Source organism: Gopherus flavomarginatus, chromosome 11, assembly GCF_025201925.1.
Source record: "Gopherus flavomarginatus isolate rGopFla2 chromosome 11, rGopFla2.mat.asm, whole genome shotgun sequence".
NCBI lineage: Eukaryota > Metazoa > Chordata > Testudines > Testudinidae > Gopherus > Gopherus flavomarginatus.
This window is the reverse complement of record NC_066627.1, coordinates 37,565,595-37,593,540: the sequence shown is the minus strand read 5'-3', so window position 1 is coordinate 37,593,540 and position 27,946 is coordinate 37,565,595. Positions and strand designations below refer to the sequence as shown.

The window sequence follows — 27,946 nt, the reverse complement described above, 5'->3', positions numbered from 1 at the left end:
CCCAAGGTCTTAGAGCAAGTCAGCGCCAAAAGAGTCAAGAATAGAAGCTATAGGTCTCACGCTCTATCACTTGCTCTAACCACGACTCTCTATTGCCTCCTCTTCGCCAAAGCTCTAGCTTAACCCAGTACTGTCTCTATAGGGACCAGAAAGCCCAAACACTTGGGGTCTGAATCTCATTAGAGAGACATTAGCATAAATGAGATTTAGGTCCCTGGAATGTTAATAAAATTGCCTCAAAATAAAACACATAAAAATAAGCATAATAAAATGTCACCATTTAGCAGAATCAGATGTTCAAATGATAATCATTTGAGGCCTTTTTAGGCTGCTTCGTTAAGTAGTAAAAAGAACTAGGGAAGAGAGTTCCTCTGGCTTGTGTTCTCTCGGAATGTCTTGACTACATTACATTGAACAAAAGCATGTGACAAGTCTCCCCTTTATTGCTTTAACTAAAACAAGCATGCTGACTGCTATACGATCCAGTGGCTGGCTGAGGCCTTCGTGCTTAGTGACAGCTACTGATACCCTGGTCTCCATGAGACAAGAAAATGAGGCTTTCAGTTCAGGTTGGAACATTTGTGAATAAAGGGCTGCAGACTTCCTTGGAAACATTGCAGTCTGAGAGAATGAATGATTAGTAGGTGATTAGACACCAAATGTAAAATTCTTCCTCCCAGGAGATAAATTCAACAGCCAAAACGGAAAATGTGAAGCAAGCAGGAGGTACCTAAACAAGTATATCTTCGCCCTGTCTCCTCAGTAGTGTCCTAATGTTATTTTTCATGTAGCTGAGCATTTTAATAGACACAGGGAAGATGAAGAATTTGGATGGGGAAACAGTTCATTGTTAAAGACTTTGAGAGCCATTGGTTTCACGTGGAAACCCCTCTCCATGTCTAAAGGGGAGTATGGAATTTAGCAGGCATGCAGATCCAATTTGAGCTAGCGGGAGCTGCAAGCTGAAATCCTATGCTACTCCTTGTAAACTTAGGAGAGAGCTGCTAAGTGTTTTCTTATCTTTTCGTGTACAGCAGGAAAAGGGAAGCAGTAGGCGGAAGCGATTTCTCACGCTGCTTTGTATTTACTTCTAATTGAATGTAACCAGCACAGGTCTGTTTTCCCAATTTTTCACCAGAGGCTGATGAATGTCTCTCTGAACCACCAGCGCACACACACACACACACACACACACACACATGCATCCTCATTCAGAGGGAAGCTGAAATGACTTCCATAGGGAGATGCCAAGTAATATGCAACAGTTAACGGACCAGTCCTCAGGTTGTGGTGAACTGAAATGAGCAAGACAGCTGATTAGTTTCAAGCAAACAAAATTGGCAGGTTTCAGAGTAGCAGCGGTGTTAGTCTTTTGTAGTGATAATCAAGATGGCCCATTTCAGACAGTTGACAAGAGGTGTGAGGATACTTAACATGGGGAAATAGATGGGCCATCTTGATTATCACTACAAAAGTATTTTTTCTCCTGCTGATAATTCCTCATCTTAATTAATTAGCCCCTTAGAACTGATGTGGCTATGTCTACCTTTTCACGTTCTGTATGTGTATATATATTCTTACTATATGTTGCATTCTATGCATCTGATGAAGTGGGCTGTAGCCCACGAAAGCTTATGCTCAAATAAATTTGTTAGTCTCTAAGGAGCCACAAGTATTCCTGTTCTTTTTGTTTTTGTTGTGTGGTTGCTGGTGAGTATTTCCTTCAGGTTGGGAGGCTGTCTGTAAGCAAGGACTAGTCTGTCTCCCAAGATCTCTGAGAGTGAGAGGGATCATCTTTCAGGATAGGTTGCAGATCTTTGATAACTAGGTTCAGTGAATTCATTCACTTATTTTATACTTTCCTTCTGGCAGAGGCTTGCATTGTCTAGACAGGAAGATGTAGGTAATCAACTTTAAAGATGCAGCTTTATCCCCCCACAGGGGAGAAAGACCTGCAAATTTGGACTAGGAGAATCTCTGCTGGGATGAAGGGGAAACAAACATTCCCCACAACATTCACTCTGTCATGCAACTTGTGCTTCTATCACATGGGGCCAGATTTTCTTTGGGCCTCCCAAAAGGTGCCCACAAGATTTGCAGGTGTCTCCATTTTTCTTAGTGCAAAACTCATCACAATTTGCCTGCACTCAGCAGTCAGCCAGGTGTGTAATTTTCTAATGTGCAGGTGCCCAAACAGAAGCCCACTACAAATTTGGCCCCAAAAGTCTACAAATTAAAGACGACAAAAACATCAAGTAACAAATACTGACATATAAATAGTGCAAGGCCAGCAGAGCAGAACGGTGTCAGAAATGGTTACAACTTTATTCTTGGAATACCAGATTCATTTAGAATTATTTTAGTGTGATCTACTGTACTGTGCATAGCCATGGGAGCTAGGAGCCCCTGATTTTCTTATCCCACCTCTGTTACTAATTCACTGTGTGACCTTAAGCAAATCACTTAAATCATCAGGTTTCCCATTTGTACAAAGGGGCTACAATTCATGTCTCACAACAAATATAAAATATACAAATATAATACAAGTGGGGTCTTTGAGGGGGTAAATCTCTGCTGTTTATAAACTGTATGGTGGTCAATGTAAACTTAAATCAGTAAATATATTTCAAAGACAGTCCAACTAAATTCCCTATAGACACAAATACATGTAATATGTATATGTGAGCACACTTTGGAACACTCTAGGGAACTTACCACTCTATCACTGATGTACACTAAAAATTTATCATGTAGTTTTCAGTTGCAGTAACTGAGCAATGTTAAAGGATTCACCCCTTGAGTCTCAAGTGATGGGCTTTATTCGGAGTGCACTGCATTACACTTTAGAGATGAGGTTGGGTTTTCAGACCCTCCAAAGTTGAAGGGTATTCAGAACTGGGATTTTGGTCCAGCCAAATATTGGGACAAGGGCCAATGCAGATCTGGATCTCGATTTGAATTTCAAATTCCCTCTTAAAGGTTTGGGGAATTTTGGATCTGTGTTTATATCCATTTATAGGATGTACTGGTCCATTTGTTTAGAACAGCACGAGCAAAATTTCATGTTCATTTGCTTGCCTAATTTGTGGTCACAGTTGCTGCAATTTTGTGTGGTAATTGTGTTTCCCAAATGTCTTGTTGGACTTCTACTACCCGTACACACAACAGTGGTAATGTATGTGCAAATGCACCGAGTTTTTGCATTTAAAATTATGGGTGTGCAATTCTAAAAATCATAATGCACTTAAACATAGACATCATTTTTACTGATATTGATACAGAGATGCAATGTAGAATACATGAATGAACTTTGTTTATGAAGCATTGAGTCAAATCATGCCACAAATTTCCATTTGGTTTATAAAACCCAATTGCTGCAGCATACCAAACAAGAAAAGTCTCCTTGTTTTCTGAATGATGTTATTTGTTTATCTGCCAAAGTGCCTTGCATTTCCTCAGGTCACAGACCAGCCCATGTCTGACTATGTTAATATTATAAGAGTTTTATGCAAAAGCAAAGTTGTTTTTTAAAAAAAACTTTTAAACTAAAAGAAATAGGATCTTAAAATCCCAAAATAGCATATGGAAAGGTACACATCATGTCTGGCTTCTCTTTCCCCTTGTGGCAAATGTGACTCAAAGGAGTTGGTTTTTGTCCAGCCCAATCTGTATATAGTTTGGGGGAGTTTTATTGTGAATAGCTCACCTTATAATACCCTCCAAAATATCCCCTGTCAGGGTTTTCTAGTCATAAATCATTCTCAGCTTTCAGTCTCTATCCTGAAATCCAGAGTAAAAATTAAGCTAGGTCAATGCCTTTTCCTTGGGAGATGATTCAGAGTGGTAGTTGTGTTAGTCTGTATCAGCAAAAAGAGCGGGAGTACTTGTGGCACCTTAGAGACTAACACATTTATTTGACCATAAGCTTTCGTGGGCTAAAACCCACTTCATCGGATGCATGCAGTGGAAAATACAGTAGGAAGATATATATACACAGAGAACATGAAAAAATGGGTGTTGCCATACCAACTATAACAAGAGTAACCATTTATCAGCAGGAGAAAAAAACTTTTGTAGTGATAATCAGGATGGCCCATTTCCAACAGTTGACAAGAAGGTGTGAATAACAGTAGGGGAAAAATTGCAAACTGGACACCATTCAATTAGGCTTGAATAAAGACTGGGAGTGGATGGGTCATTACTCAAAGTAAAAATTATTTCCCGATGCTAATTTTTCTCCCTACTGTTATTCACATCTTCTTGATAGACCTTCTTACATCTGTTGTCAATGTATTGCACCGAACTGTGTCTTGGCTTGATCCAGTAACTCTTTTACTCACACAAGTGATCCTTACTCTCTGGAACATAAGTTTCATTGACTTCAGTGGGACCATTCATGTGAGTAAAAGTTGCAAGATTGTGACCTTAGGTTGTAAGATCTCTGGAACAAGGATCCTGTCCTCATATGCATGGCAAATATGTGCTATGTGAATCATAATGTATCAGAGGACTGTGAGTGTTACTTTACATTTACCATACCGGGGGAAGGTTGCCAGCAATGCACTGATGCCGCATGTGGTCTCTTTCCAAGGGGGGTGAATTAATCACTCTGTGCAAAGATACCTCCTGCTGACTGGTGAAAAGAAGAAAAAAGATTTTGGCCATGAATTCTATTAGCTTAATGGTTTTGTTCTCTGATCTTCCAGTGCTGTTTGCTTTGTATGGCTTCATCAAGGTTTTGTATGCGGACAAAGTAATTGAAAACAAATTTAGCATGCCTCAGGCCATAAAGTTCCCTTTCAGCTAAATCTCTTGCTATGTGGTAGATATGTCTGTTTTTAATTTTCAGTGATGTGAGAAATTTCAAATGGTTTGATTAATAATTTTTGAAGTTAATAAACAAAGATATATATTCCCTGGTCTCTGGCTGAGAGAGAAATTCTAGCTCTGATTTGCTTATCTCTTAACAAATGTACTTAAAAAACTTGTATTCGTTTATTATTATTGTTATTATTTTATTATCTGTCTTGCTGTTGCACCCAGGAGCCCAAGTCATGACCCAGGACCCCAGCATGCTAGGTGCTGTACAAACACAGAACAAAAAGATGGTCTTTGCTCCAAAACCCAGTCTGAGCAAAATAGCAGTATCCCTCCTTCTGTCTGGCTGCTTCAGAAATGGCTGATGGGATCAAGCAGCCAAGAGCTTCCACTGTTACTTCCCAGATTTTTTTAAAGATTGCAATCAAAGCCAATACTGAAGCAATATGGTATCTTATCTCCACTGAAAATCAAAGAATAATTACTCATGAATCTTTTCTTAGATGTATTCCATGTATAACAAGGTCTCCAGAAGATGCTTCTGGGGAAAAAAAAATCCCATTTACACGAGTTGAGATGAACTGGTTTTAGTGTTGTGCATATGTCTTAATGTCTACATGACTGACGGCACTGGGAGTACAACATGTGCTAATAGATTTGATTTCTTGACAGCTTCATGGTTACATGGAGAACAAACCCCTGGGTCTTCAGATCTTCATTGGGACAGCCGATGAACGGATACTTAAACCTCATGCTTTCTATCAAGTCCATCGCATTACGGGCAAAACTGTTACCACCACCAGCTATGAGAAAATCATAGGCAACACCAAAGTTCTAGAGATCCCCCTGGAGCCCAAAAACAACATGAGAGCAACGTAAGGATGCTATTGCAGCAAATCTCTTATTACTATGTGAGATAAGGCAGAATTTGTATGTGTTGTTTGGAGAGAAATCACTTAAATGAATCAACTTCCTGTGCTGGGATAGATTCTAGATTTTTAGGTGTGAATATAACATATACCACTTAAGGCCCCTTTTATGATGCCAGAGTGGCATAAATGTTCTCAGTGTGAATGACTTGGGCTTGGAGAATTTATGATGGTGTTTCAGGGACGGGAGAAACCCTGCAGCAATGAATAGTTGTATGAACTAGAGGAAATGTGTAAATATTGTGCAGCGTAGTGAGGGACATATGATATGTGGGGTAGTTTAGGGGTCACAGGTAGATCTTATCAGCTGTGCATCATCTGGTGAGAACTCAGAATTTGGCAAGCCATGTTACAATCCACAATGTCTCCCTTTTTTGAAGAGAGTAGCAAGAGTAGATTTAGAATCTAGAGAGCCTTGCTGATGTATCTCAAAGGTTCAGTGCTAATAATAATACCCAGCTGTTACATAGAACTTTTCATCAGTCAATCTCAAAGTGCTTTACAAAGGAGATCAGTCTCATTATTCCCACTTTTCAGGTAGAAAAACTGAGTGAAGCCTCTTGTTCAAGGTCACCCAGCAGCAGAGCCCAAAGTAGAACTCAGATCTCCTGAATCCTCAGTCCAGTGCTATATTTACTAGGCCATGCTCCCTCCCCTTATATTTGTAATATATAAATAGAAAAGCCAGTCTTAACTTTCAGCTTGAATATGTTCCAAACAGCTATAGGATGGTTTAGAGAAAGGGACTAGCCCACCATTTTAAATGGATATGGGCAAAATTGCTAGAGGCTCAAATCTTACCGTTTAAAAAAACCCACATGCTTCTTCTGTTTTTTTCCGAAACAAACGCTCCATCATCCCTTTCTCTCCTCCCACCTCAACATAAATAAATAAAAGCCAGCACCCCAAGCTTTAAACAAACCTACAACCAAAATGAGGGTAAACTGCCACTCCTTCATGAGCAACCCTACAATAATAAACTAATAGGCATGGCAAAAAATCATAAACTACTGTAATGGCCAAATATTTTTTGTAGGAAACAGATTTCTGGTTCAAGTCTCCAAACTGTTGATGTTAACTTTATACGAATAAAACCTGTATTTAAAGCTGAGGTTAAAATACCTTTTAATAGCCATGCTTCCTGCACCACTTTGTAGTACAGTCTGAGGATCTCAAATGCCTGGTAACAATTCTGTAGTGCAGGGAAGAGTGATCACTATCTTACAGATGGTGCCCAGAAGGAACATTACTTGCCAAAGTTGCCCAGTATTGCAGCTGGAATTAGAATTCTGACACGCAGTCCTATGTTGTAACCCCTATAGTACATGATGTATTTTATTTTAGTTTTAAGTTTGTTCATACACATTTTCAGGAGAATGTGCGTGCATTGTGTGTCTCATTTGACTGTGCAGTTACCATGATTACATACACATCCTATCTACTCTTATCTATGTACTGATACCCTTTTAATCATCATAGTATCTGAGCATTGCACTTGCTGCACAGTTTAGGTGTGCAACTAGCTATCCGCACACACGTAGCAGTCCCAAATTAGAAGCACAGCTGCCTAGTCATGTTGCTGAAAACCCTCGGACGTTTTAACTGTAATACCTACATTACAAAAGGAAAGAGAATTCAGGGCTTCTCTTATCTTTGCTTCTTCAAAATCATTGAGGCAAAATGGTTTAGCCCTCTTTTGTCTTTCAAATGTTTGAGAGCAGAAACACTGACATACACATACCCAACATGGCTTCTGTTTGTTTGTCAGCATTGACTGTGCGGGGATTTTGAAGCTGAGGAACGCGGACATCGAACTGCGGAAGGGGGAGACGGACATTGGTAGGAAGAACACCAGGGTGCGGCTTGTCTTCCGTGTGCACATCCTTGAATCCAGTGGCAAAATAGTCTCTTTGCAAACGGCATCTAATCCCATCGAATGCTGTAAGTTGCCCACTACCCATCACATTTCATTGTCCTTATAAACCAGAATGCAGTAAAGGGAAATTAGCACATCCCACGTAGTGTACACATCATTTGGCAAAGTGCAGATGCTCTGCCTTTCTCACTGGTTGACTCCAGATCAGGAGTTCTCGCAGTTCTCATCCATGTAAGCTATCCTTACTGATGTATGTAGTTCCATTGAAGTTCGAGGATTTATCAGTGAGCAAGGATTGTTCAGGCATGCAGAGTTACAGCTTCAGGATCTAGAGATGTACACAGGCCCCAAATGTCAGCGTATGGCAGAATTTGGCTATAGGGTTTGTGTCCCAGGCAGAAGCACTTAACTTTGGGAGTAGGAAAGGCTTTATAGTAGGATTTTCAAAAGTGCTTAGGTGCCTAATTCCCATCAGGCATTTTTGAAAATCCAGCCTAATGTTAGCTCCTTGTTGCTGGATCCTTCTGACTGATAGGTCATCCTCTTTTCTGCATCTGTGCTCATGTAGTGGCTATATGTGTGTGTGTGTGTTTAACATACCTACCTAATGTACGCCAGAGACATTTTTTGCATCTAGTACAAAGATGCCAGAAGGAAAACTCTACATCAAAATGTTCACAGACATTGGGATGGTTGGAATCAGAATCCAGATCGGATCCTAACTTTGTGGTTAATCTCTATTTCGGTTATGGATTACTATAATCTGCAGAGCTGAAAATCCCTGAGCTGTTGGTTTGGGGGTTTTGTTTTGTTTTTTGTTTTTTTTGAGGGGTGGGGGGTGTTGAAGGAGAGTATGTGCAATGGAGATCTGGATTTTGAAGCTTGGGTTCATCTTCGATAGCTATTTAATTTATCTAAAAGCTTGGAGGCACAGCAGAGGTGCACGAGAACAAAACAGGAGAAGCCCCTGGTTTTCTGGTATTCCCATGATGGAGAATGTAACAGAGATGGAGGAAAATGTATGAATTTGATTCTTTAAGGACTAGATCCTGTAAGATGCTGAAAAGCCCACACCTCCCACTGGTTTTAATGGGAGTTAAGGACACTCAGCACCTGACAGGCCTGGACTTTAAGAAACCATAGGCAGTGGGCCATGAAAATGTCTCTCATAAAGTGCACCTGAAGTGGGCTGTAGCCCATGAAAGCTTATGCTCAAATAAATTTGTTAGTCTCTAAGGTGCCACAAGTACTCCTGTTCTTTTTGCGGATACAGACTAACACGGCTGCTACTCTGAAACGTAATCCTCAGAGTCATTTCTGGAAGGGCTCCACCTACTTATCTGGCCTGTGTGCATCCTGTGATACTTTTTGTTGGTAATGGGATCTTTCTCGATTGTTTGGGGATTTCACAAATACACTATGAACAGTTTTCACTCCTTGCGCTGCATGACTCATGCCCGGGAACAAAGACCGTTTTGTAACAAGCCATGTGAAGGAGGTTACTGAAGAGGCCACCATGTGTTTTATAATTCAGAGGCAGGCTCTGTTTAGAGCAATTAGTGTAAGTGTTGTGGGGGAGGAGAAGCAGTTTTGTGATAAGAAATCAAGTGTTACAAATATTAATTTAATCATAGTGTTAGCTGGTTTGGAGAAAAGCAGCAAAAGTGACTAGAGTGGGCAAGGGGAAGGAAGATTGGTTGAAGAGGGTAGGTTAGTGGAACTTTACATCTCCCTAGTTACTTTCATATGAAGAGATCAGAGATTAAAGTGATCACAGGTATCAAAGAAATTTTCAAAATGATTTAAACTTCAATGGACCATTGTGAGCTAGGTAGGGTAAGTCTTATACTCACTTTATTGAGAGGTTTAAATGAGCACGAAGTGGTTAAGTGACTTGCCCCAAGGTCACACAGTGAGTCAGTGTCTAAGCATAGAAAAGAACTCGGGTGTCTCAGCTCCCGCCCAAAGAACAATGCTTTCTTTAGAAAAGAATGCAGGCTGAAGTTTTTTAAAACCATCCACAACTGTCATTGAATTTGTGCACACAGTCAACAGGACTGTAGGTGTTAATCAGGTAGCTGGTTATTTGCATACACCATTTTGCATGTGCATGTTTAATTTGCCTGTGGAATTGCTGCAATAGCACCTGTGCTATTTTGAAAATGTTGGCCTGCTCAACTTGGCTACACATTTACTCTGGTGACATGATAATTTTTTACAAATATTTGAAGGATGTAAACTTCAAGAAGACAGAGGTTGGCCCAGTTGGCTTATTACTCGGATTATTGGAATTAAATTGAGCCAAAGAAAATTTAGGTTCCTATTATAAATAACTAAAGTACCTGTTGGGAAAAATGGATTTGTTTCCCCAAGGAAAAAAGAGAAAGCCCCTTCACTTGGGAAACTTAACGCTGGCTGGGACAAAGCACTGTAATGTATTTTAGGGAGCCATCTTGCATTGGCCTGATGGGATGGACTAGATAATTAGGAGTAATACGTCTTTTCTATTTCTAATGTCCGATATTTAATTATCAATGTTTACAAATGGCAACACCAGTTACTAACCTCAGCCTAGTTCTGGGAAAACCAGCAGCATTAGCAAAGCAGGTAAAAGCACACAATAAAGGAGAAAGCTGTGTTCCGGCAGACTCACGCCTTCTAGCTTCGACTCAGATTAGCTCAGATCACATGGTCAGAATCACAAAGTGTAGCGTCACCATGGATGCCGCAATCCAGGATACTTATTGGTTCAGATCCTCATCCCTACCCCACCCCCACATCTAGTATTTATGTGGTTTCACTATTCTGCTATTTTTTCCCTTTTGCCACTTGGGAGTCCTTGTCCATGGTAAACCCTCCCATAAGACCCACCATATCCAGCAGCAGTTTAAAATGTCTCCAAGGGGAACATGATTATGTAGCAGCTTCAAGTGAACTGGTCATTTGCTCTGCTAGTTGTGACAGAACGCTGGACTGTCCACCTCAACAGAGGCTGAGCCTGCTTAAGAACTCCCATTGATGTCAGCAGATCATCGACCGCAATGAAGCAAGAATTGTGAATCAGTGAATTGTAGAAGTATCTTCCTTTCATGGAGAGGTCTTATTCCACCTCACCTATGTCAGATTCAGCCCTCAGATTCAGGAGTGATTTCAAAAATATCATTAGGATAAGTTTCTCCCAAGGCAGATGTGTGGAAGGACATGAAGAAGTGATATCTTCTTGTGCAGTGTTTAAATGATCCATTATGTCTCAGAAGGGACCTTGTATCTAGACATCTAGATTATTGAGCAGCTAGTGACTTTTGTGGCTGTGGCTTTTACTCTGAAGCAATCGATGAAGCAAAGGAATTTTAAACTGCACCGTTAATTGTAGCAACCGTTTATGTTTGCTTGTGGCTAAATCCACTCCCTCGTGGGCTTGGCACTGGTGGGGGTACTACATGGGCTGGTAGAAATCCTCCCCTACAGGCTGTGGAGCCCTGATGCTGTACTAGCCCCCACGTCTGTATCAGATGTCCGCAGAGATCTATAGCCAGTGTATTCACATAGCAGTGTGTTCACCTGGCCTGTTCCCCCAGCCCTCAAACCTCTCTGCATGTGAGCGTATTTGCACAGGCAATATGCCCATGCAGTTATTGTGATTGTGTGTGCACAATCCCAGTGCCTGCACACACTGGTCAGTCACCTGTGCATTGCATATATGATTATGGTAATGCACAGATTTATTTAACGTTATTTAACAAGTTACTTAAGCACATAAAACAATGTCCTTAAAGTTAGGCTCATGCTTAAGTATCTTGCTGAATTAGGGCCTAGCTGAGTAATACATGCAGTGCAGAGCCAACAACCACAGTGGGCTGTGGAACACACAGTGGGAGTGTGCCAGCAACCACAACATTTCAGGAGGTGCAACATACTCTTCCTGGTGCACAGGGGTGTCTTGTACCCCACATAGGGTTGCCAACTTTCTAACCGCACAAAACCGAGCAGCCCTTTCCCACACCTACCCTGCCACTTCTCTGAGGCCCCTCCCCCCACTCACTCCATCCCCCTCCCTCCATCGCTCACTCTCCCCCACCCTCATTCACTGTCACTGGTCTAGGGCACGGGTTCAGGTGCGGGGGGGGGAGTGAGGGCTCCGGCTGGGGGTGTGGGGTCTGTGGTGGGTCCAGAGTTGAGGAGTTTGGGGTGCAGGAAGGGGTTCAAGGCTGGGACAGGGGGATTGATGTGGGGGGTGTGTGGTGTTTGGGTGTGGGAGGGGACTCCGTGCTGGGGCAGAGGTTTGGGATGCAGGCAGATGTGCGGGATTCCAGCAGCAATTACCACAGCTCCCAGGAAGTGGCACCCAGGTCCCTGTCTCCCCTAGTCACATGGATGGCTAGGGAGGCTCCGCACGCTACCCTCATGCCCGCAGGCGCCACCCAGCAGCTCCCATTGGTCGTGGTTCCTGGCCAATGGGAGCTGCAGAGATGGCACTCAGGCGGGGGCAGCGCACAGAGCCTCCCTGGCTGCCTCGGGGCCACAGGAACCAGGTGACTGCTTCCAGGAGCCATGCGGAGCCAGAGCAGTCAGGGAGCTTGCCTTAGCCCCAGCCCCCTGCTGCGCCACTAACCGGACTTTTAACAGCCTGGTCAGCAGTGCTGACTAGAGCCACCAGGGTCCCTTTTTGACCCAGTGTTCCAGTCGAAAACTAGATGCCTGGCAACCCTAAACCCAGGGGCTCTCAGAAAATGCAGTCTTAGTGTTGCCCTGGACGGTGACTGTGTCCTGTTGCTGTGCAGGGGTACAAAGGTGGAAGGCTGCTTTCACTCACCTAGGCCTGCTCATCCGTAAGAAACCATCCGGTCTCTGGTTCTGAAAATCGGACCCCTAATTTCTTTAGTGCCAAAATATGGTTCTATATTAGGTTCAGCATGGCGTTTCTGGATACATAGCTGCTATTAGAGTTGGGCAAACTCTCCATCATGAAAAGCTTATTCAGCAAATATATCTATCCTCCCTCTTTTTTTCCCTCTTTGTGACTCATCCATGAACAGTTTTGAATCTTTAGAAGCTTGTCCAATGTTACAGAATTGTTCAAACCCTTTCTGTGAAATTACTTCAGCCCATTGCTTGCACTGCATCTTTTACTATTGGCTGAAGTTTACTCTTGGTGTGTGATTGGCTACCTGAGTCAGATGGTTTTGTTTCTGCTCCTTGACTCAAACTTCTATGAAGAGAAGGAGGGATTTCCAGGTAGCCCCATGAGTGCTTCTGGCATTGAGACATATTGGCATTTTGCTTTCTCAAAGGTTCTTGCAAACAAACACAAAATCCCTCTTGGGAAGTGAATGCAAGAATCATGAATACCATTCAAGCTATGTCACAGCTTCTGTTCTAGTAGATGCTTGTTAGTCTTTTCTGAAGTATCTTGAAGCTCTTTTATTATGCAGTCCAAGTTTGCGGATGTTATGCCAGCTTCATAAATTCTTTACAATGGTTGCAGTTGACATAACAGAGACTTCTGAAAACCTGTTCTTATAAGGTGGTTGGTTGGTTGCTTGTTTAAAAAAAACTTCTTCCTTTAATACTGTGTCCATCTGAGGAATTTAGATGGTTCCGATTTTCTAATTTTGTTCCACTAAATTTGATCAAAGATTTTGTTTCCTTTTAATCAATTTCTCTGGAAGGTTCCTTTATTTTTCTTTTCTTCTAGTAGATTTTCCCATAAATTTAGATGTTCTCAGTTTATAATATATGGCACATTAACTGTGATGGAAAGAGCTAGTCTTTTGAAAAAATGTGGTCTTCTTCTTGGCAAATCATTTATTGCTTTTCCCCAGCTATGAATCCCAGCTGATCAGACTACAGTGACAGGCTAGAGTGGCTTTAGTTTATAGAGACAGTTAATAGAGTTTAAAAGCAGTAATAAATGATCTGATGACAATTGGTAGATTGTTTAATTTGCCTCTTTAATGGAGCATGAGTGCTAAGTTGATTGCAAATTTTCCCAATTAAATTTGAAAAACTTAACTTTTTTTTTATTTCATGAAAATTGTCCAATTTAGCATCAGAAAAACATACTTTGAAATTTTATAGGGTTTTTGCTAAAAAATAATAGGATTTGTTTTAAAAAAATTCCCTTTTCAAAATTTAGAATTGGAAATTTCATTGCGACAGAGATAATGCTTGCCTCTTTCAACATCATTTTGTGTAAATCTAGGCAATTGCAATTCCATATTTACCCCGGTGGGTGCTGGCAGAATTCGGCCTGGTAGCTGGGAGCTGCAGACAGTGGGACAAGGCATACCCGCAGTTTCAGGCTGAAAGTCCTGGTGTGAGAGTAAACTCCCGTTTGCTGCCTGCCATCACCATGCTACGGCAAGTGTAAGCAAACAACCCAATGCATTATGCAGACCATAAACTTTTGAGCAAAGGTTAATCTCAGCAGCTCCCCTCCATGAGGGATTAAAAGGAAATGCTGTGCATACCCAGAGAGTTACTCTGCAGTGAAGTGAAGCGAGGCCATGGTTTTCCTGTCATTAATCACGTGTTGGGGTTGCAGTATAGAAAGTACCATTCTTAACTCACTTTGTTGCCAAAATGCTGTTTACTCCTTCTCCCCAAGGGTCTCATTTAAACAGTACTGTGCAAGGGGAGGGCATGAACAAGCCCTCTATTTATTGTGCATTGTTTCTGTTCGAAAGGCCCTGTGCAAACTGCTGCTTCAATTGTGCTGGCAACAAGTGCTTTCTAAACTTCTCATCCCACATTGCTCTCCCACTTCCCTAGCATTTTCCAAGGTAGTTCTAGCATGGCACCATTTAGCCTTGCGCAGGCTAATAGTGTGGGACACAGGGCAGCATTGCCAACCCCAAGCACTGAACACAGCGAGGCCCCAAAGTTTGATTTGTTTTTAGATCAGTGTTAGATTCTCTTTCTTTGACTTCTTCTTTTTCGCGTTTTTGGTGTACTTAGGTCATATTTTCAAGCTTTTCTCTGCAACCCTGAGGTCCAGAAACAGTCATTTTATTGATTGATTGATTTGATTTAACGAAAGGTGCAGTTTTCACATAGGCCATTCACTACCCTTCACTCTTATCTGGAAACAGAATATCCCACCCCTTCTATTGAAATTACCTCCCACCCCTAGTCTCTTCATGGAAATTCCAGAATCCAGATCTCCCTCCTGCCAGGGCTTAATTTGTAATGAAAGAGATGCTGGGGCTCCAGCAATTAGGAGCTGGGGCCCAAACAAATTTTTTATTTTCAGAACTGATGTGGCACAGGTCCCGGGGCTATGAAATGCCAAGCCTAGAGGTGCTGGGGCTCAGTACTGGCAAGCCCTGGCACAAATTAAGCACTGCCTCCAGCCTTTGTCCCTTTTCTCCTACAGTCTTCCCATGCATATATCCCAGAAGGCTTGGAGTGCTTCTGTGATTGATTGTTGGATTGAAGTCTCCTCAGGAACATATGTGCTTCAACTAGGCATGGGGCTCAGGAGCTCTGCTAACTTCTACACTGCCTCAGGCGAGCAGCTTGTGGTTAACAAACACAGTGTGACAGGAGGAAAGAGATATTTACTTTGGCTCATTACGTTTCACTTTAAGAAGAGAAGGAAGAATTGTTCTGCTGCTTCATAGCAAATTATGCCTCTGTTGAGCATTTCCTATTGCTCTCAGGTTTTAGTTTGAATTTTATAGGATCAGATATTTTTAGCACCAGAAGGCATCAATTGAGTCATCTGTTCCTGTCTTCCCTTTCCCCCATATGGCATTGGACTGAGTCAAGAGGCTTGGGAATCGGGGGAACCTGTTTGGATCAGTTAATTGAAAGCCTGCCTGCTAAGGTGATCTCGGGCTGGCTGAGACACTTGGAAGGGTGGGTATGTCCAGGGGATGCCTGAAGTTTGCATGGGGGGATAATTGCAATGTGGATCCAGGTTGTAATTCCTCAAGTGTCCAATTTTTCTTGTGAGCTCTACTTGTGATGGAGCTTTGGTGAAGCTCCTTCTGGAGCCAGTGCCAGCGCTTTGCTGTAGTTGTGGCAGGAATTTTCCCCCATAACCATCTCGCTTTCAGTTTTCAATTTCCTCATTACTTCCATTCATCGCTGCCTCCTTGTCCCTTTTGACCAGTCCGAATAATCTCTCTTCTTTGGTTCCCTGCAAAGGCCTATGGATTGGGCAAACCAGGTCAGGTAAAGTAGGAGTGAACACCTGAACCTTCATCCAAAACTCAGTTCCAAGCCAAACTTCGTTTGCGCTTCTGAACTGTTTATCTAAAGCTTTTGCACGTTTAGCTTCCAGGTGGTTTTGGTTTTACATACTAAGCCTCTATTCTAAATCTTGTAAGGTTCAGCCATTCCTTTCCAGTACTATCCTAGCACATATCTATTGTCTTTCATCTGAGTCATGCATAGATCATGATTTCAGACTTTCCTCATTAGACAGCCTGCCTCTATTCCTTTCAACTTTCAGGTAGGGATGGCCACAAGCCGACAACCTTGATTTGAAAAACCACTGACCTTTGAGTTTGAGAGGGATCAAAATACAAACCCAGCACCAGATCAGAATCTTGCAGCTGACCTCATGATAATAGGTCAAACCAAAACTCTGGGACCAAACAACCTGCAGAAGTTTGAAGTCCGGGTATGTAACTGAGTCCTGGTAGCTGTTCTTTGGACTCTTTCTCCATATGTGTTCTTGGAGGTCAGGATAAGCTCTTGGAGGAATTATTGCAGCTAGACTGGAACAGGCCCCAGAGATTAAGATGCCGAGATAATACAGTGATGAGGGCAACATAAGAGCCAGTGTAGAATAGAAGTAAGCCCCTCATCCAGAGACAAACAAAGCCAATGGGAGCCCTTTCTTGATTTCAATGGACTTTGGATCAAATCCTACCTTTTAACATTCCTATCAATGTGAGTAATTCCTGATGATGTATAAGCATTTGGCGAGCGCAGTGAAGGTAGCATATATATGTTAATCCTGCTTATTTAATTTTTGAAAATGCTCTCGCCCAGGGAGAAAAGGGGACAGGATCCAGCCATGTCTGTGTACATAGCAGAGTGTCTATCCCTTATGTGATGGCTGGATTGGTGCTGCCCATGGCAAGCCCATAAGTCTACGTCTCCCAAGAGGCAGCTCAATTTAGTGATTTCCTTCACATCTCCCATTCTACTCCACTGCTCCTTTCACACGCACTGTGCACACACACATAAGGAATGCCTAGGAAGTTCCTCTCTGGAGACTCAGGCGAGTGTTAGACTCAATCAAGTTTAGTCACAGAATGAGTCAGTACGAGAGCTGGTCAGAACATCTTTGGCTAAATGAAAGTTCACAAAATTATGTTGTTTCACCAAAGTGGAAATGTCTCCCCAAGACATATTGGTTTAAATGAAGTTTTCCTTGGGAAGGTTAGAGAGAGAGAGCGAGACCCTCACACTCTCTGGGTCTCCCAGGCCAGTGCCCTAGCCCCCAAACCACCCTCCCCCGCACATCTTGCTTTCCCCAAATTGACACAATTACGTTTTTGTGAAAACATCGGAGTGTTTCTGTTGTGCATTGGACTAAAACAAACTTTGGAACCTCAAAAATCACTCTGTCATTGTCATCCTCCCGTCGGCATGCGGGGAAAACAGGTAGTGCTTGGCAGCCCTCCCAGCCAATGGAGGATGCATGACCCTGAAGCAGAAATAGATCTGCTTATCCAAAGTGAGGCGTTGCAGGGTGAAAGTGGAAGAGAAGAGCGGCATCTCTTGGAGTGATGGGGGGGGGGTGTCAGGTGAAGCTGGAAGGATCGGTGATTATTTAAAATAATGCTTGTAAGGGCATTACTAGAGTTTGTCACTTGGAACCCAACGCAGGCTGCTATGCAGCCATTAACAACACTCCCTTGGGGCAGGATTGGGCCCAGAGTGTACTTATCTCAAGGACTGATTGTCTCTAATGAGGTCTCTGAGCCACTTGCTGTCTTCCAACTTCTTCATACAAAGAACCATCAGCTTTTCTGCAGGGAACTTGTGAGGAGCAGATGATAGTTGTCTCTCTGCAGCTGGACAGAGGAGGAAGGGGAAAGTGAGCAGGTGCAAGGAGCTTTCCCACACCCATGCACACCTGCACAGAGGTCAGCCACAATCCCAATCCACAGGCACCCTAAGTGCAGCATAAATCCTTATGGCATTGCTAGCCATCCCAAAGTGCTAGGGAAGGTGTGGACTCACCCTCTTCCTCATTAGCTGGCATCAAGGTTGGATGCTTTTAAAAAAAAATCTGCTCTAGGAATTGTTTGGGGGCAGTTCTCTGGCCTGTGTTATGCAGGAGGTCAGACTACATGATCCCAGTGGCCCCTTCTGGCTTTGGGCTGTATGAATATAAATGAGAAAAGCATTCTGCACCACCAGAAAGATGTAGGAGCCACCTCCCTTCCTGTCAGAACACAGTCTGCCTGGCGTGTGCTCTGCACGTCTGAAGCGTGGCACATGGAGCAATTTGCTTCCCCCTTTCCTATCCTCCTCCCTTTTTGTGAGCCTGGGGCTTGCAGAGGCACAGCACAGGTCCCCCCCCCATCCCCGAGAGCAGTTCTCTTTTTCTCTCATGTCACTAGGCATATTGAATTTCTTGGCACTGAGGATCCATGACATCTTGATTTGCAGACAGTCAAATAAAATAGAAAAATAATGCACAGTTTAATAGGTTGACACGCTGCTGCAGGCCAAGTGCGAGTATTTCTTTAACATTTGCTTTGCTGCCTTATGTCAGTAACAGTTGCTATTGAAAGTAAACATCCCAACTGGTTAAATCAACAGCGTTTTATTTATTCAAGCTTATAAACTACAGTAGCTGGAGGTCACTTTATGAAGTGTCGACCCCTGGGGGAGAAGAAGAAATAATGTGAAATTATCGCATACAGGTCATCCATCATGAGCCTTAGTGGAAGGGGATTTACTGGTGATTAATATTCTTTGCAATGGAACACAATAATCCTATGGAAGCAACACACCAGTGAATCTTCTGTCCTCTTACAAGTGAAAACATGGCATATGCTAAGAGCCTAATTTCTTTGCCAGTTCCATTACAGTTGTGGCTCAGGGAGAAAATAATACATCAAAAAATAGTAAATAATAATAATTAATAATAAAATATTCAATTTGCAAACAACTTAATGGCAGCTGGATGCATACAGGTAAATGTCATCTGAATAAACCATGTTATGCACCATGACCTCACCTCTTCCCCTACTGCTCCCATTAACCTTATGCCTGCCTCAAGGAGAAAAACTAGACCCTGTGATTGAAACTCTTAGTACTGATATTTTTAATCCTCCGATCCTGACATTTTAATTAGCTATGGAATGTTTCACTGTCCTAAACTGTCATCTAGTATTTTGCGGTTCGAGGGGGGGGGCATAGTCACTATTCCACCCCCAGAAATGGCAGTCTTTCAATTACAGGCAAAATGATCCCAATATATAAGCACAATTTTCAGAGGAACAACAGGTGCAGTTGCAAGCACAAAATTCACTTGCAACTGGGGGCCTAATTTATACATGTAGTTATGATTGCTGCGTGTGCACATTGGTGACTGTGTGCAAATGACTGTAATTGCCGATTTGTGTATGCAGTTGCCAGATTTGGCCACACAGTTGCTGAACCTGCACGGGCAAATCAAGTGTGGATTTTGAATACATAGTTGCATGGGCCAGTGTGAAAAGTACTTTTAGAATTAAAGGTGCCCGTAAGGGAAAACTTGGGCTTGGAATGCATGCACACATCCCAGTGCATCTGTTACCCTCTGTGGGCCCCTTTAAAAGAAAAAGCTGTAGCTGCAGGGCTACAGTGTGTGCCCTTAAAGGAAACTGGTTTTAAGGCTTCCTGCCTCAGACACTGAAATCAATGGAAGCTGCAGTGAGTGCTGGGCTCCTTTGAAAATTAGGCCTGTAGTGACCCTGTAAAGAAACATCACACCTTCATTGTGACACAACATTGGACTGAATGAGAGGACATACTACTGCTCCAGGTGGAGTTTCAGTGTGTCCTCCTTTAAATGCAGTAGATGGGGGTTTTTTTTATGAATATTATTTACTCTTAAGCTTTCAGGGCTATAAATCTGTCTTTGTGATAAATCCAATTATGAACTCATCAAAACCTTGAGTATTTAAAAAGAGGGGTTAATCCTACAGCCATGTGGAAGAAATTAACAGCTTCTGTGAAAGTTGTCTGCATAGATACTCTTCACTGGCATCTTCTTAGTCCAGCTGTCATAATACATTTGATGGGTACAATAAGGCGTAAGATTGTCCTAAATTCAAAGCAAAACAAAAAAATCTACAATGACACAGTTACTGTGATAAATATGAAACTATATTTTTAAAATAAGCATAAAGTGTATTCAGGGATTGGAGGTGGAGTTTGTCAGCTGAGCCTGTACCCAGCCTCCATAGCATCACTTGCAAAAAAAATGTGCACACAGATACATTTGGGCTAAAGACGAGGCCTGGTCCCAGGATGGTGTTTGATCCTTTCCAGGTGTCTGTTCTGGGGAAAGACTCCTGGATCATGGCTTTTTTCAGATACTGCTGCTTGTGAACAAGCAGGCTTGCTTGAGGAAACAGGTTAATGTGGATGGAGACGTGATTCCTAGAAGCTTTTTTCCTGCCCGTATGAATTGTTCTAACTCATGTTAATAGATTATTATGATCTGGAAGATGCTATATTACATTTCTGTAGAGGAGCCTCATGTGCTTCATAACTCTCTCTCTCCCCCTCCTGCAAGGCAGCAAAGTATTATTCTCCCCAGTTGCCTGACTGGGATAACTAAATCCAGAGAGATGGAGAAATATTCCTGGTCTATGGCCCCATCCTAGTCCTGACTTGCCCCATCCTGTAGAAACCACCCTCTGTTATAGATGGGCATCAATCAATAACATATCTCCACACTGATCCTCCTTCAGCTGGTCTTTTCCTTGTTGTTTATCCTGTTACGTTAAAAATTTCTCTTTCTGTAGTGCATAGACCAGTTACTCAGTTATCCCTGCAGAGGCAAGTAACCCCACAAGGTCATAGAATGCAGCAGAGCTGTGCTGCAGCCACTGCTGCAGCTTCATGAATGCAGGGCCTTCTGTGTGCCAATGGTGCTGTGTGCATGCAGTGGCCCATCTTGTGTTTCCAAGTAGCTGTTTGACGGCACAAACAGAAGCGGCGCCAGGGTTTTTGGCACCCTAGGCGCAGGGCCGGCTCACTGGTCCCGCGGCTCCGGTGGACCTGCCACAGGTGTGCCTGCGGATGCTCCACCGGAGCCGTGGGACCAGCAGACCATCCACAGGAACGCCTGTGGGAGGTCCACTGGACCCATGGGACCAGTGGACCATCCACAGGCATGCCTGCGGGAGGTCCACCGGAGAAGTCTGCCGCTCTCCCAAATCCTGGCACCCTAGGCGACTGCCTAGGTCGCTGAAATGGAAGCGCCGGCCCTGGTACAAACACAGGGCTTTGTGTACACAGCAGTTGTGCATTGTTGTTAGTGAATGGATTGTTCTGAAGCCTTTTTATGTTGTCTGTCCTGGAAAGGAGTGGAGTTTTGTACTGGTTTTCTAAAAAAGGAATTCAGTGTTGTTCAGTGGAATCCTTCTGGCAGGTGGAATGTTAAGGCTCCAGGATTGTAGTGTATGAGCATTTAAAATTTGGCCATTTATTTGGAAACAGACATGGGCACGCTCCAGCTTATTCATCCAAGCTGTCCTTTGTCAAGGGCAAGAAGTAAGGCCAGCACAGCTACAACTTTGGAGCCAGATCCTAAATGTTTCCAAATAAAAGGTCTTGAGTAAGTTTATGTTTCCTTTTTTAACCTAAATTTAGCATCTTAGAGAAGCTCCTTTGGCAGCAAGAGAATGGTAACGATGACAAGATCAATCCGTGGATAGTTCTGTGAAGATCTGGAAAGTCCTGGTAAAACATATTTGATTTCATTCATGTCTGCATTTTGTCTACAGCCCAAAGATCTGCTCATGAGCTTCCAATGGTTGAAAGACAAGATATTGAGAGCTGCCTAGTTTACGGTGGACAGCAGATGATCCTGTCTGGTCAGAATTTCACAGCAGAGTCTAAAGTTGTATTCACTGAGAAGACATCAGGTAAGGCAGATTTTGCAATGTTTCTCTGATGAAATGTACAGTCTTAGGAACTGATCCTAAAAATATGTCACACATTCTGAGTAACTGTACTCATATGAGTAATCTCACTAAAGTTCACATGAGTAAAGCCATTGCAGTCACTGGAGCTAATCATATAAGTAAAGTTACTCATGGGAGTAAATATCTGCGATAGGCCCTTAATTTTCAGGCTCCAGTAAATAAATTGTAAATCAAGGGCACCTTGTTATGTGAGGCCTAGAGGAGTACAAAGAAACCATGGATCAGCAGAAATATGAAACTTTATCAAAGAAATATGATGACATTTAGGTATATTGTTGCAATTTTCTAATGCTATTTATATTTCATTTTTTAAAAGCTAAATACTATCATAGATATATTTGAAATTGAATTTTTTCTATTGCAAATCCAGTAAAAAATGAGTCCATCTTCTTTAAAAAAACACATGAATCCTGTGTATTTTTTTTGTAAAAATAGGATGATTTTTGTATTCCTATTGAAATGCAAAGAAAGTTACTTTTAATCTATTGTTGCATATATATTTCATACCTATCATTTCAACTTTTTCCTTAGAGAGAACAATTTTAAATACAAAACAACAACAAAATCATAATTTTCCACGTTTTCAATGTGGAAATAGCTCCTCCATAGAATAGTGACATTTCAGGCATGTGAAAAGTCCTGAAATGAATTGGAAAATAGTTTAATGAGAAATTTCACAAAAAATTATTTCTCACATTTGCACAATCCTTTTTATAAGCCAACTAACTTGATATTGTTCTTGATCTAAAACTTGTATCATACTGATATACATTTTATCGACTAAGAAACTGATTCTGTAAGGCACTGAGGGTACGTCTATATAGATAAAAGACCCCCGGCATGGCTGCAGCTGGCCTGGGTCAGCTGATTCGAGCTTGCAGGGCTCATGCTGCACTGCTATAAAATTGCAGTGTAGATGTTTGGGCTCAGACTGGAGCCCAGACTCTGAGACCTCACAAGGATAGAGGATCTCCAAGCCTGGGCTCCTGCCCCATCCTGAATGTCTGCCCTGCAATTGTTAGCCCCACAGCCCAAGCCCTGTGAGCCCAAGTCAGCTGGCCTGGGTTCTGACACTCAGTGCCACAGGTATTTTGGCAGTGTAGACATACCCTTGGTGTCTCAAGAGGTTCTGAGCACCCTTAATTTTGCCTGTCAACAGTGCTCAGCACGTTGCAGGATTTGACCCTAAATTCAGCATGTCACCCTAAAAAATGTCAGCAAAAATTGCATTTTGTATTTACAAAACCCACATTTGCTTGCACAAAATATGAATTGCATACACAAATACAGATTTACATATGCATGATCAAAATTGATGATCTCCCATCAGAAGTAATGTGTCCCTTATATGCAAGTCAGGTAATTGTCTATATAAACACATTCAGATATTTGCATGTTCAGTTACCTGATTTGTGTGCCTAACTATGATACCTGCAGGTGAAAATCAAACTTGTTACTGAACCGCTAAAGTATTTCAGAAGCTGGCCCCAAGTGAGGAATTAGCAGAAGGAACAGATGAACTCTTAAATGTCAGTAGCAATAAAATAAAATAAAAATATTTAATCCAGCTCTCTAGGGAAGAATCCCCCCACCTTCCTTCAATAACATCACATGCAAATAGTATTGGTTCGTTAAAACCATATATATTTTCCAAGTTTTCCAAGCAGCCTTAGTGGCTCTTGGCAGAACACACAGTTAAGGTTGCAATTTACAATTGTATATGTTTGATACGTCCTTTCTCCTCCTCTCCCTCCCCCACATGCTACCGCCTTTATTTTGTCTGTTTAAGGCTTGTCTACAAGGTGGGAGGGTAGGCTCTACAGGGGTGTGATTTCTAAAGTGCACTAATGAATTGCACATTAATTGGTCTGTATAGATCCAGCCTGAGAGGCTCCCTAGTGCACTTTAACATAGCACTGTTTGAAACGGTTTAGTGTGTTCCAGCAGGGTCTACATGGACCAATTAACGTGCTGCACACGAATGCGCTTTAGAAATCACACCCCTGAAATGTGCATTACCCCACTGTGTAATCAAGCCCGTAGGTAGTCCCTGCCTCTACAAGTGTACAGCCTGTTATACGTTTTTACAGTGCCTAGCACCGGAATCTTGAAGTGTTGCTAGAACGAAAAGAATGATAGTTGCTCAGGGGTTGTAATTTTTGCTAGAGTCATCCTTACCATCTTTGCTAACCTCTGCTTACTGTGTGTGCATAATGGCATGTCGGAATCATGTTTATAACAGTAATTGAGACCCTTGGGTGCAAGCTGCTGAAGAAACACTAAGAATTTTTTTTAAAGGAGTAGCTTGAGTGCTGCAACTCTGATCATCATGCTCTCTTATAAGAAACACTGATAAGCTGTTCAGAAGCAAACAAAGCCAAAATAAACCCACAGTAGGTGGGTTGTGCATCTTTCTGGTGTCTCCATCATTGTTGCTTCTGCTTTCAGATAGCTAAGCAGCCCTAGTGAGCCTATGCAAGGATTACATCTTTGTGAAGGAAGGAAGCTGCACCAGCACACAGGGAAAGTATGATTATCTCCGAGTTTCACTTTGTGAACTCATGGGCCTTGTCCGCATGGGGACATTGTCTCAAAAATTTCCCACATTGACTTTCCCCATTTCGGTTCCATCGGTGCTAACAAGAGTGGGAGCACTAGCGTAAACAGGGCACTTGCAAGTATGGGCGTTTAAACACTGTACAGTGTGTACAACTGCTCTGAACATGCTTAGATGACGTGATCCTTAAAAGGTGAAGTTTCAGGCCGCCCTAGCAATCCAGCTGACAGAACCAGAGGATCAGAATTTTTTATTTTTTTTTTTGGCAAAGAGACTAGCACACACATCTCCATGCAGCGAGAAATTTTAATATACCCTTTCTGCTGTGAATCTGCCATTTGTTCAATCTGACAATTTTGCTCTGAATTGCAAACGCTCCAGAATCTGGGTGTGTTTGGATGTGGGGTCAAAAGGTCAGTCTCTCCAGTGAACTGGGAACTGAGGATGTATGACATGGTGTGCAATAAGAACCAGAGCTAAAGGGCTATTAAAGTGTTTAATAATAAACTAAACTTGACTCTCTAAACTGAACCCCTAAATTTGCCATTCCTGAGATGACCTTTCAGTTTCTTCTTTGGATTTTATAGAAAACTCAACATTCATCATTAGAGAAACGACACTCTACCCATATTTGATACTAACATACAATATGCCATAAGGAACAATGGTAAATGTTGCTGGATTTCACTACATCAAAGAGGGCATTATAGATTTTTCCCTGGGCAACTCATTAGGTGATAGGCTGAAATATTTTTGCTTGGCAATGTTAAAATAACTGGTGCTTGCTCTGTTGTACTGACCACAACACAAATTGATGAACTCACTAACCAGCACTGCATAAAACTTTGTTGTTTTAAGACTGGTACAGGAAATGGTAGCAGGAAGTGAACTTCAGTGGCTGGGTGCTACAGTTAAGCACTGTAGTCTTGAGCTCCAACCACGTACTGCATTGCATGCTTTTATTAAGCAGGCATCTCAGAACTAAGGGCCAGATCCTCAGCGGCCGTAAGTCAATATAGCTGAGTGAAGTTAATGGAGCTACACTGATTTACATCAGTTAAGAATCTGGCAGAAAGTGGGTTAAGATTTGCACTTACTTGGTTCTAACTCAAGTAAATATCATACTTGAGTCTATAAAACTTGATAAGGGAGCAAGTGAATCTGCAAACAAGCATTCATTTTCTGAGGCCAAATTAGTCTTTTTATGTTGACGTTGGTAGAGGCGGGCTCCAATGTTGGAGAAGGGTTTCAAATGTCCAGAAATTCAAGGCTGTCCATGTTTTGGTTGAGCCTTAATCTTACTAGTAAATTCTATGTAAAAAAAAAGTTCTGGAATTTCCCTTTTAGATTTGCTTTAATTACCATGTAGTAATTTGCAAGTTACATGCCTTCTGTTGCATTGTATTTACTCCCATTTTGTGTGCTGGTTATTGCTGCTTTCTGCAAGTGGTAGAAAAGCGTCCTGTTCCTCTGGGAGAATGCATGGTGTTTTCCTTTGCCAAACTCTTATGGTGGCTACGTGGACATCATGAATCATCTGTAGGACAATGCAGGAGGTGGAAGAACAACCCAAATGGAAATTGTATGTCTTTGGAGTAGATCCACCATAAATCTTTCATTAACTCAGCTATACAGTATAGAGAGAGGAAGTGGCTGCCTCTGTGCCCTTTGAACTTGGTGCAGCTGTTGAGGTCTCTGATGCTTAAAGTCGACTTAAGAAAAATCTCCCCAACCCTCCATATTCAAACAGCAGAGTCCTGATTTTTTTCTCCCCCTGGAGTCTGTCTATCTTACATTTCTGAGGTTCCCATCTCTGTGGTATCTAAGGCTCCAATCCGGTAGCAATGTATATACATGGACCCTTGACTCAATATGGAGGCTGACTGACTTCAAATGAGCTGCATGTGGCTGCCCAGTCTTGGCTGTCGGGGACAGGGCAGGGCCTAGCATGCTGTGGGGGAGGGACTACGGCCCACTTCTACCCTAGCTGCCCGGGACAGGGGCCAAGCGAACAGGAGCACCCTCTCCCCCCAGCATGTTTCTGGCTCACTTGGCCTCTGTCCCTGCCAGGGCTGCCAGGGAGAGTAGCTAAATGTGTGGGGTGGGGGGGGGGAAGTGCAGGAAGAGAAGGTCAGAGCCTCCCCCTGCAGGTAACATGGGGCGGGGAGAGCATGGTGGCGCAGGGCGGGGGGGAAAAGGGGGTTACTGGGCAGAGTAGACACATGGGGCGGTCACATGTCCTCCTCTTTAGATTGTAACCCCACTACCCCATATAGGGAGGCACAAATCGTCTATGACTGCAAGGTCGATATTATCTCTTTGTACACATGGGGGAACTTGAGGCACTTGTCAGAGGCAACACAGAAAATAAGTGGCAGAGCCAAGATGAAAGCTCAGGACTCCCTGAGTGCCAACCCTCTTCTCATTCCACCTGCAGGAAGTTATACAGAGTCTGCTGCTTCCTTTTTGAAGGTGTCATGTAAGAGACTGCTTAATTACAAAATATATTGCAGGCGATAATCCTGCTCTACCAGTGGGAATAAAAAATTGGTCTTCAACAGGATTGCTTGCACCAGTGTAAGAAATAGCAGAATTTGGCCCAGTGTATTAATTATTCCACTAGAAATTTTCTTGGCTGCTCTCTGCTCTCTTTCCCACAGTTTGCCCTACACAGAATCGGAACCTAATAATGTTAAAGTTTTTAGATGAACTTTTCAACCCAGGATAGCTGAGCAGGCTTCAAATTAGGCAAAAACAGTTTGCACTTCCCTGGCAGCTACAAAAGTGGATAGATTTTTCATCCTGATTTACATCCAGTCTCAGTGACCCCACCACAGTGAATCCAAAAGGAAAGTCCCTGCTCTGTTAAGAAGCATGTCTCTTAATTGCTCTGTTCTTATTCATTATAGCACCATAGCCCCAAGTCATGGACCATGACCCAGCTGTAGCAGCAGGCACTGTGCAAACACAGAACAAAAAGACGGTTCCTGCCCCAAGGGGCTTACAAGCTAAATATAAAACAAGGTACGAAAGATGGAGACAGGCTGTCAGGGGAGCACAGGGAACCAGTGAGACAATATTGGTCAGCATGACAGGCTGTGCTCCTGCACACCAGCAGCCTAATGGTTGTCAAGTTTTTTGTAGGGCTCAAAGCAAAAAAGAGTGTTGAGGAAGGATTTGAAGGTTGATAATGAGGCTGTGCAGATGTTCATAGGGAGCCGCTCCCAAGTGTAGGGTGCAGCACAGGAGAAAACACAAAGGGGCTTGTTTGACAATTTAACAAGTGGGCAATGGAGGCTGGTGTCAACGGCTCAGTCATGAGTGACAGATGACAGGTAGGGTGGGTATTGGCTATGATGGTCCTTGAAAGTGAACATAAGCAACTTTTGTTTGATGCGCTGGAGAGGTGGGAGCCAGTGGAGTTACTCAAAGAGAGGGGTGCCTTGACCAAAGTGATAGGCTAGGAAAATGCTCTTTGCAGCAGCATTCTGACTGGATAAGAGCAGGGCAGGTTTGCACTTGTCAAGGCCAGAGAGAAGACTGGTTCTGTAATGGAGATGCACTATGATAAAGAGCCTGAATGAGCGTTTGAGCT

General features: G+C 42.7%; 1 protein-coding gene across 7 annotated transcripts in view; it reads left to right on the top strand.

Annotated features, from left to right (window-relative positions):
* The window catches only part of NFATC2 (nuclear factor of activated T cells 2), a 117,661-nt gene that overhangs the window by 27,053 nt on the left and 62,662 nt on the right, over nucleotides 1-27,946 (top strand). For all 7 annotated transcript variants that reach the window (XM_050918112.1, XM_050918109.1, XM_050918108.1 and 4 more), the window contains exons 4-6: nucleotides 5,491-5,693; nucleotides 7,516-7,688; nucleotides 21,594-21,734. In XM_050918112.1, the coding sequence (XP_050774069.1) occupies nucleotides 5,491-5,693; nucleotides 7,516-7,688; nucleotides 21,594-21,734 (517 nt within the window). The remainder of the gene's footprint in view (nucleotides 1-5,490; nucleotides 5,694-7,515; nucleotides 7,689-21,593; nucleotides 21,735-27,946) is intronic.